This window comes from Labrus mixtus, chromosome 21 (genome assembly GCF_963584025.1).
Source record: "Labrus mixtus chromosome 21, fLabMix1.1, whole genome shotgun sequence".
Taxonomy (NCBI): Eukaryota; Metazoa; Chordata; class Actinopteri; order Labriformes; family Labridae; genus Labrus; species Labrus mixtus.
The window spans coordinates 6574443-6584406 of NC_083632.1; the positions used below are offsets into that span (position 1 = coordinate 6574443).

The 9964-nt window shown below is 40.7% G+C and overlaps 1 protein-coding gene across 2 annotated transcripts; it reads left to right on the forward strand.

Annotated features, from left to right (window-relative positions):
• Window positions 1–1217: 1217 nt before the first annotated feature.
• On the forward strand, window positions 1218–9830 carry LOC132955991 (NACHT, LRR and PYD domains-containing protein 3-like). Of its 2 annotated transcripts, none has more exons than XM_061029121.1 (9): window positions 1218–1490; window positions 1752–1892; window positions 1975–2019; window positions 2121–3909; window positions 5371–5532; window positions 5627–5800; window positions 5928–6095; window positions 7331–7377; window positions 7833–9830. In XM_061029121.1, the coding sequence occupies exons 1-9, from the start codon at window positions 1424–1426 to the stop codon at window positions 8351–8353; spliced, it is 3114 nt and encodes a 1037-aa protein (XP_060885104.1). In that variant the 5' UTR covers window positions 1218–1423; the 3' UTR covers window positions 8354–9830. The 2 variants fall into 2 exon arrangements, with proteins under 2 accessions (XP_060885104.1, XP_060885105.1); XM_061029122.1 differs by having other exon boundaries at window positions 1218–1475.
• Window positions 9831–9964: the final 134 nt, after the last annotated feature.

The following is a 9964-nucleotide window of genomic DNA, read 5'->3' on the forward strand; positions in this document are numbered from 1 at the left end:
GTATGATTATTTTGAAGGGTTTCAAAAAAAAAGGGCCAGTGGTTATATGGGTATAATAATTATCGATGAAAAAGTTCAGTGACAGCATAGTCTGTGCATGGGGAGAATAAAACAGCCTAGCACAGTCTATTCTCTACCTCCACCATCTGTCCAACAGGCAGAGCTGCAGCATGTAGAAACTGAAACTGTAAAATCCCCAAGGACTATTAAAGTTCACCGCTGTGGTGCTTGATCCCTTATGAATAAGAAATGATTGCCACTGTTTTGTGAGATTATCCATGTGCAAAGATTCATGGAGAAGATTGAGTGGGATAGATTTTTCAGTTTTCTGTCAAATGATTGTGTAGAAACTCCTAAATCTCTCTCTTTGAAATCAGTATTTTAAGAATGTCAATTACAGAAATATCTGTTTATTCACTTTAAATTGTCAAAAGAGTCAACACGACGCTGACTGAGCCTGATACTTACAGATGAGAGCTCAATGCAAGATTTCACATAGACTGTAAATATTAATGGAAGAAGCCTGAGTGATGTCATCTGTTACTGCAGGGGGTCTCTGGAAGCCCATTGATGGCGGTTGCCATGCTGGAAATGTTGTCTCAAGTTAACAAAAAGCCTCTTGCTTGGCTATTAATTTTATTGTATATTTATATTTCTTATTTTGTAATATGAATATATCCGCATGTGCTTTTTAAAATCACATCCACACACTGTATTACAAAATATTGTTATTCTATCAGCTTTTCATAACAGGAATGTTACATCTTTTTATCAAATGTGAAGTTGTCTGTTATTAACAAGCTATACCTTTTTATGTTGACTTTTACGTCATGCTTGGGTTTTTCTATTTCACACCTTTTTGTGTCTGCAAACTATGACATAATCAGGCTATTGTCTTTGTAATTGAAAGTGATTTACAAACGTGAAAACCTTCAAACCACCTTGAGAAAGTAAAAGATACGGAGAAACAGTTTTTACGTTGTGTTCGATATCAGTCTATCAATCAAAATTTTACAAAAAACACATTGTGTAATGTTCCAGTAAAACAGATCAAACTGTGCTGTCACAGCACATCTGAAACATAAGTTCATTATGTAGTACATGAAACTGTTGTGGTTTATTCAAGGAGACTTGAAATAATGCTCAGCTCTGCAAAAAAAAAACCCAGCTTCCTGTTTTCTTCAGCATCACCCAGGAAGGAAGAAAGAGGAAAGTACACACACGTGTTAAAATCAAAATCAGCTCATTAGCAGCTGCAGCGTGTGCGTAAATCCACTCGCAATCAAAGTTATTACTTAAGTAGTGATTTTTCTTTAAATTTGAATCCGTCTGAACAGTCATTCTCCATTTGAGAGAATGATATCGATGCCTTGAGTTGAAGACACAGATAGAGACCATTTATGTGGAGTATCAGTCGACAAACATGGGAGTTGATGAGACAGATTCGGAGCACAGGAGCTTTGCTGTTAAAACAGGTGAGGTGCCTGAAGGTAAATATCAATTTGTTGTATAAAAAAATAAATAAAAAAAAGTTAGTATGGTATGAAATTAAAACCAATAAAACCCCAATATCAAAAAAGGGTTCAAAGGAGACTTTAAGTTACTAGACTGTGATCATAGACTTAAGCGTTTAGCAAGTTACTGATCTAAGAAACACAATAAAGGTCTTTGAATCAGGATTAAGTAATCTTTTTTCCCCAGCTGCAATGTATTTGTGTAAAATCTTTTTTCTGTGTTTGTGCTTCCCTTAGACTCACTTCCCTCTATTCAGACTGAAGATCATAATTTCTGTCCCAACTACTCTGCTCAGAGTCACAGCATTTTGATCGCTCCCTCCTTTCATGGCACCATCAGTCGTGACATAATCATCAATGTCAACTCACCATGCAAAGGTACAAATATATCATGAGCTAGAAAATGAAAACCAGGGTTTGGCGTCCACTGATCTCATTGATTTTTTTGTTGTTGTTGCAGAATCTAAAGAAGAATTCAACAATGATTCTGCCCCACAGCCCCAAAGTGAGTACAATTACTACGTTTAGAAATATTTATTGATTTTTAAAATAAAAAGCTTTACATATAAAACCTTGAGATATATTTATTCATTTTTTTTCCTTCAGACAATAAGATCGAAGAATGTAAAAAAAAGCTGAAAGCTACCCTAATGGGGAACTTCAGCCACTTGCTGGATGGGATGACAACAGCGGCAAACAAGATACCTCTCAATGAGATCTACACGGAGCTCTACATCACTGAGGGAGGAAGTGGTGAAGTCAATAAGGAGCATGAGGTGAGACAGATTGAGACAGTGTCCAGGATACATGTGACCCAGGAGAAATCGATCCACTGCAGTCACCTCTTTGTTCCTCAAGGGGAACGAGGTCTCCCCAGAAGAACCGTGTTGACAAGGGGAGTCGCTGGCATCGGAAAAACGGTATCCACCAATAAATTCACTCTGGACTGGGCTGAGGAAAAAGAAAACACCAACCTGGACTTTGTGTTTCCTCTCTCTTTCAGAGAGCTGAATCTGATGAAGAAGAAAAACTGCAGCTTTGTGGAACTTCTTAGCGTGCTTTACCCTGAAACGAAAGACACAGGAATCTTTACATACGGTGAACGCAAAATGCTTTTCATCCTGGATGGTTTAGACGAGAACCGACTGTCTTTGGATTTCAACAAAATTGAAATAGTGACCGATGTGACACAGACGACCACAATTTCCGTTCTTCTGACCAACCTCATCCGGAGAAGACTTCTTCCTGCTGCTCTTGTCTGGATAACATCTCGGCCGGCCGCTTCCGGTCAGATCCCTCCTGACCACATTGATCTTGTGACTGAGGTGCGAGGATTTAACAACCCCCAGAAAGACGAGTACTTCAGGAGGAAATTAAGCGACACGAGCTTGGCAGAAAGGGTGATCAAACATGTGAAATCCTGCAGGAGTCTTCACATCATGTGCCACATACCGGTCTTTTGCTGGATGGCGGCGAGTGTCCTTGAGAAGAATTTGGCGACGGGAGAGAGCAAAGACACGCCAAGGACTCTGACTCAAATGTACATTCACTTCTTGTCCTTGTATGAGGGCAACATGAAGAAGAGGATGTCCGGAAGAAAAGAGTCGAACACAGAGAACGTGAGAACTAACCTCATGTCATTAGGTAAACTCGCCTTCAAGGAGCTCGAGAAAGGCCACTTGATCTTCTACGAGAGTGACCTCATCCTGAATGGTATCAAAGTCACACAGGCATCCATGTTTTCAGGAATCTACACCCAGATCTTCAACGAGGAGCGGACACTGTGCCAGGAGAAGATGTTCTGCTTTGTGCACCTGAGTGTCCAGGAATTCTTTGCTGCTTTATACGTCTTTCTCACGTTCCACAACGAAAACACCAACGCCTTGATCAAGAGGTCGTCTGCTGCGCGACGATTCCTATCAAGAGGCTCTTCAGAGCTCATCCTCTACAAGGAGGCCGTGGAAAAGGCTATACAGTGCGAGAATGGACATTTTGACATCTTTCTGCGCTTCCTTCTGGGCTTGTCTCTGGAAACTAATCAGACTCCGTTGAAGCATCTAATGACGAGCAACAGAACCAACCAAAGGACAAGAACTGAGATCCTCAAACACATAAAAGAGAGGATCAGGGAGAGTCCGTCACCAGACAGATGCCTCAATCTCTTTCACTGTCTGAATGAGCTGAACGATCACTCTCTTATTGAGGAGATTCAGAGCTTCCTCCACTCTGGCAGTCTTAACAAAGCCCAACTCTCACCTTCCCAGTGGGCCACTTTGGTGTTTGTGTTACTGACGTCGGAAGAAGAGCTGAGTGTTTTCAAACTGAGCAATTACACCAGGACAGAAGAAGGTCTTCTGAGGCTGCTTCCTGTTGTCAAAACAGCACAAAAGGCAAAGTAAGTGCTCCACAGAGAACTGATCTTGAAACCATATCAGCTGTCAGAGTGGGGAAAGAGCATTGAGTCACATTTAGATGGCAGCGCTATCAAAATGTCTCCCCTGGTTGACCCTATGCTGATACGAAGCTTTATTGTCATTTTACTGGTTTGCAGGACAACAACACAATGTTCCCTGAGTCAAACCATTTGAACATTAAAAACACATTAAAAGCAAATCTATCAAGCTACAGGATGCAATGTGAGAAGCATTATATAGCAGAAATATTACACATAAACAATTACCCGCGAGCTGCTGTGTCCATGTGCACTACTATCTTGTTATAAATAATAATAATGAGATTAGGGCTGGGTGATGTTGACGGTAATTCACATCTCGATATTTTCTAGCTGGATTACGGTACACGATATATATCTTGATATTTTTTCTGTAAATAAATAACAAAAACAAAGTCAGTTCTAAGTTAAATCAAAGTGGGCAAAATGTCACACAGGCACTTGTACAGCCAGCTGGATGATAAAATAAATGACACATTCTGCATTTTAACATAGCAGAAATCAAATATTCCCGATGAATATTGTGTAGTAAAGCGTTCCTGAAGTCAAACTCCTTCTGGGTTTGTTGTTCTGAGCTCTGTGTTCACATGGACGGGACGGCACTTCCTTGAGCTTGTTTATATGTCACTCAGAGGCTCAGACGTGTTTCATGCATGTTTTTTCACATGAACCCCTCCCTGTTGGTCCTGCCACCACTCGGGGGAAGAGAGATTGACCCACCCACTCAGGGACTAGGGGTATAATAATGGAGTGTCGTCGAAAGAGTACAACAGAAGGAGAAAAACCAGACTTTCCAAGATTGTCTTTGGCCTAAAAAGACAAACACGATATCAACCCAATCAGTCTTAGAGATGCATATTGTCACTTCTTGTTAAAAGATGTTAAGAAGCACTTATCTGCAGCCCTCCGTTTCAGAGACACTTGCTGGTGAAACAGGAAGGAAGTTGGTGGGGGAAGTGTGGCAAGAAGAAGGGGGGGGCTGAGGTTTTAAGGAAGTGTGTCTGAATGGGGTTTTAATCTCGATTTATTGTTTTATTCCAGAGCCTGATGGGTTGTCTGTCAATGTGTTGGTAATATATTAATATTCTGTAGCGTGTTACACAGCCTCTTTTAAAAGTTCTCAGTCATCCAGGTCATGGTAATTCAAAGTTAATGCAACTGGACTTCTGTGAGGCATTTCGCCTCTCATCCGCAAGGCTTCATCGGTTCCAAAGAAGCCTCTTAACATACTTCAGCAAAGTCCCATTGCCTTTTGAACATGAAGAATGTGACAACGCTTCAAAGTAGCATTAGCTAAGCTCAAACTCTGTGCAGGTAGAATGCAGTAAGTCTTATTATCAAAGGAAAGGGTAATTTCTTTACGCTACAATTCACATTTCTCATCCTGGTTTTTTTCTACCGTAGCCTGAATGCATGTAACCTCACTGCAAACTGCTGTACAACCCTGGGGAATGCCATCAGCTCATCCAAACTCAGAGAGCTGGACCTGAGTAACAACAAGCTGACAGATAGAGGCATAGTGCTGCTCTCTGTTGGACTCAAGGACAGCAAACTGGAGACACTCAGGTTTCACCACAACAGCTTCTATCCTTTCCTAATCAAGTCAGAAATGTATTTAGTAACAATGTCTAAGCACGGTTTTTCATATTTTCTGTTTAAGACTGAGGAGCTGCAACTTAACGGACGTCAGCTCTGATCACCTGGCCTCAGTTATCAGCTCAGCTTTTTGCCAGCTGAAAGAATTGGACCTCTCTGATAATGACTTTCTGGATAAAGGAGTCCAAAAGCTCTCTGGTGGACTGGAAAGTCCTCACTGTAAACTGGAAATACTCAGGTGAGTGAATTCTCATGTCAGATGAATTATTTAACAGCATGCTACAGTGCAGTGCCCAACATGCAGAGTAAGTAGCTGTGGTTGCCTTGAAGATCTGTAAGAAGACGTTTTGTTTTCTGTTTTATAGTTTGTCCCTTTGCAGAGTGACTGAAGAAGGCTGCACTTTCTTGGTATCTGCTTTGAACTCATCCAGACTGAGAGAGCTCGACCTGAGCTACAACCACCCAGGAAACTCGGGTCTGGAGCTGCTGTCTGCTCTGGAAGCCGACCCACAATGCAGCCTGAAGAAACTCAGGTAGCGGTAGTGCAGACATTAGAGCCAGCCAGTGCGAAATAAGCCACATGAAACTAGCTTGTAGATACATTGGCACTAAAAGATATCAGCCAATGATTAAACGGGGTGCGCTGGTGGCGCAATGGTTAGGGCGCGCGCCCCATGCATTGAGGCTGTCGTCTCAAGTGGGCGGCCCGGGCTCGCATCCCGCCCGTGGCCTCCCTCCCGCATGTCGTTCCCCACTCTCTCTCCCTGGTTTCCGACTCTATCCACTGTTCTATCTCTCCATTAAAGGCACAAAAAGCCCAAAAATAAATCTCTAAAAAAACCAAAAAAACATATTGCAGTAAAGATATTAAAGATATATTTTGGGTGATTGCATACTTTGGTGTTTCCGCCACTGAGACCTATTAAGTTTACTTAGGAGATCAAAAAGGTTTTTTATGACTAAACTTTATAATAAAAAAAAACTATGTTCGCACACGTAGATTTCATCACACCTCCCACTTGCGTTCAGTGAATTTTTCCTGAATATTTCCTGCTGTGTTCTCACATTTGCTCACCCCAGCTTCACGCAGCAAAATTACCCAGGGGGCCGGCAGGAAAAAAATCAGGCCAAAGTCGAAGCGAAGTTGAAGCTGAAGTTTTTAGGAGTTTTGAGCATGTGTGAAAGCAACATTAATGTTTTCTATCTTCTTTCTTTGTTGAAGTTGGAAAAACTAAATCTCCTAATTATTTTGCAAAGTAACTAATCCCATTCATACACCGCCACCGAAGCAGAGGGAGCAACTCCAGGTTAAGTGTCTTGCCCAAGGACACATCAGACATGTTGCCCAGCTAGGGATCGAACCCTTGACCTTCTGGTTGAGAGGCAAGGACTCTACCAACTGAGCCACAGCTGCCCATGTTAATGTTAATTAATTAATGTTAGCTAACCAAACCAAAATGGCTTCCAGTTGTTAAGTCAGTAGGCAAAGTATTCCCCTGATGTCTGTTACACTGTTTAGATGGATTAGCTCAATTAAATAATACTTTTTGTGCTTTCTGTTGTCATATCAGTTGCGTCATGTTATGACGTGATCTGGTGCTGCAAACCTTTGGTACTGTTGGGGAGAGAGAGGAGAGTATTCCTGAGATGTTCACGTAGAAATTGTTGTTATTGTATGAAAGGAAAGGTTCAAAGTTATGTTGTTACCATTGTAGAAATACAAAGTGATTAATTTAAGTCATGTGCTTTACAATTGGTTGTGTTACAGTGTGGAGGAGTGTGGCGAATCCAGGAGTCAGCCAAGTCCAAAGAAATGTAAGTCACCCTTTATTTGGAGACTACATAACATATTATATTATGGAAGCCCAAAGCAGACATGCATCCATAGATTTTATTTTACTTTTCACGTGATAAAGTCATTTGTTGGGTGTCTTCTCTCTAAAGATCTCGGCTTATTTATCTCATTTTTCTAAGATAACTCTGGGGTTTTCCATAGTAACAAGTTGATTAAAGTTGTTTTCTTGAGATCTCAACTTACTTTTCCCGTTATCCCAGGGTTAATAAACCTAGTTTTCCCATTTTTACGGGTTAATTTAAGTTAAGCCTATTCCTGTTTGCTTTGTGATTTAGCAGCTGTGGATAAAGTCGACAAAAACCTGGAAATGACATGTTATTACAGGAAAACAGAGTTAGTAAAATGTAAGGATGCCTGTCAGCTTAGGGCTTCCGTATTACGAAATATTGACTGAAGTTCTCGATGTTCTCCTCAGATACCAAAAGACTCGCCCTGGACCCAAACACAGCACACAAAGATCTTCTTCTGGAGGAGGAAAACAGGAAAGCGACGCGCTGGACAAGCAACAAATATCCCGATCACCCAGAAAGGTTCGACTTCTGGACACAGGTGCTGTGCAAGGAGGGACTGGCAGAACGCTGCTACTGGGAGACAGAGTGGTGTGGGAGGGCTTTCATTGGAGTGGCCTACAAAAGGATGTGCAGGAAAGGAGAGGGTCTGGACTGCTGGTTAGGCAAAAATGACTGTTCCTGGGGACTTTACTTCACCAATGACGGGTACAAGATCTGGCACAACAACATATGCACTGCTGTGAACATCCCTCCAAACTTCAATAAAGTGGGAGTCTATCTGGACTGGTCCTCGGGGACACTGTCCTTCTTTAGGATCAGCTGTGGTACATCGACCCTCCTCCACACCTTCCACACCACCTTCACTGAGCCCGTCTACCCAGGGTTTTGGCTCGGTTGGGTTGACTCCGTCGTGTACTTGTGCTAAGTATTAACTGGACTTTCATTTACCCTCAGACAAAACTCCTGAAGATGGTAACATAATGTTGTATTTTCTGTCTCCCTGCTCATGAGCGAGAAACTAAAAAAGGTTTCATGTTCTGAAGTATTTCCTCAGTGTGGATTTTATTCTTTGAGGTTAATTCTGTACAGAAGGAAGAAATCCACAGATAAAGGATTTAGGAGAACCGATACTGAAGAGTCCGAAAAATTTGACAGAGACGTGCGCACTTTCTCTTTTTTTAACTTCAGTAGAAGTATGAAAGTTTCAATTCTTCTTTTTAGAAAAGTAGGTCAAAAGTACAAGTTTGTACTTGCTTTAATGTAAGAAGATCTTTAATATCTGTGCAAAGCTTACACAACCTAAGGTCATATTACAGCACTGTTAAACTCAAATGATTTTTCATGAAATGAAAATAATGAACATTCACTTCATTGCTCCAGCTTGCAAATGTGAATCTGCTCCATTGTTGTTAAAAATGTTGGCTTTTACACTGAAATCTGAGACCAAAAACTGCTGTGGGACCTTCCCTTTCCTCTGTTTCAATGTTCAGTAAAACAGACATTTACCTTTTTCTCCTTTAACTTCTTTTTATGAAGAATGCTCTTTGAATTAAGATCTTCAATATAACAAGGACACATGCATTTTATGTTAAAATGGCTTTGCTCTAATTGTTCACTGTTTGGAGCGCAATCCTCCAAACACTATCTGACGATTTCAGAATGGCAGTTCAGCTTGATCCCACAGATGTTTTAGGCATAGTTAGAGAAAATACAATAATTTGTAACTCTGTTAGCAATGAGGCTGATCTTTCTCCAATGGAAGTCTCATCATCCCCCCAGCTAGTTTACACGTATAAAGCACTTACGTAAAAAAAAAAAACAGTGACTTACAAAAAACATGGCTCCTCTGATGAATTTGAAGAAACATGGAAACCCTTTATGGATTATCTTAAAGTTCAAACCAATCGCCCCATTGAGCTGATTGTTACTAAGCCAGAGTATGTATAACCTTTATCACCGTCATTGTATTGCGTTAGAGTTAAGTCTTGCTGTCTTATTTCATGCAACTTTTTTCACTTTGCTCATTCGTTTTTTATTCCCTGTAATATGGATTTTTTTTAAAAGAAAAAAGAAAAGAAAAATGTTTAAAAAAAAGGTACGGAGCTCCTGAAGTCCCAAAAAGCAAAAAAAAAAAAAAGATTGTGCACACTATTCTTTTTTTTTTTGGGACTCCAGGAGCTCTGTAAAAAAAGTGATACTTATTATGTAACAACATATCTCTTGCAGAGAATGACTGTTTGGTATCTGTGTTTGTGTCATTTGTAATAAAGTTTTTTTTTACGGTGAAAACACAGACTACCAGAGAAAGGAGAAGCCGTGTCAAGTTTCACTTTCAACAATCATTTTATTAGCAGTCCCAAGAGGCAATGAAAAAAAAAAAAACACAAATCAAAGAAAAGAAACGGAAATTCAGATAACAGTCGAAACGGTGGGCCAATCACAGCCAGAGAACGTAAAGACGGAACAGAGGGCTAACACACGCACACACCAAACAAACAAGTCATATCGTTACAAAAGGAACAGAAAGTGATAAATG

What these genes read in the sequence shown, in the direction of transcription:
- LOC132955991 (XM_061029121.1), top strand. Translation starts at nt 1,424, where the DNA reads ATGGGAGTTGATGAGACAGATTCGGAGCACAGGAGCTTTGCTGTTAAA. An exon ending in TTCTGCCCCACAGCCCCAAA is followed by an intron (nt 2,020 to 2,120) that starts GTGAGTACAATT and finishes TTTTTCCTTCAG; the next exon opens with ACAATAAGATCGAAGAATGT. An exon ending in TGCAGCCTGAAGAAACTCAG is followed by an intron (nt 6,096 to 7,330) that starts GTAGCGGTAGTG and finishes GTTGTGTTACAG; the next exon opens with TGTGGAGGAGTGTGGCGAAT.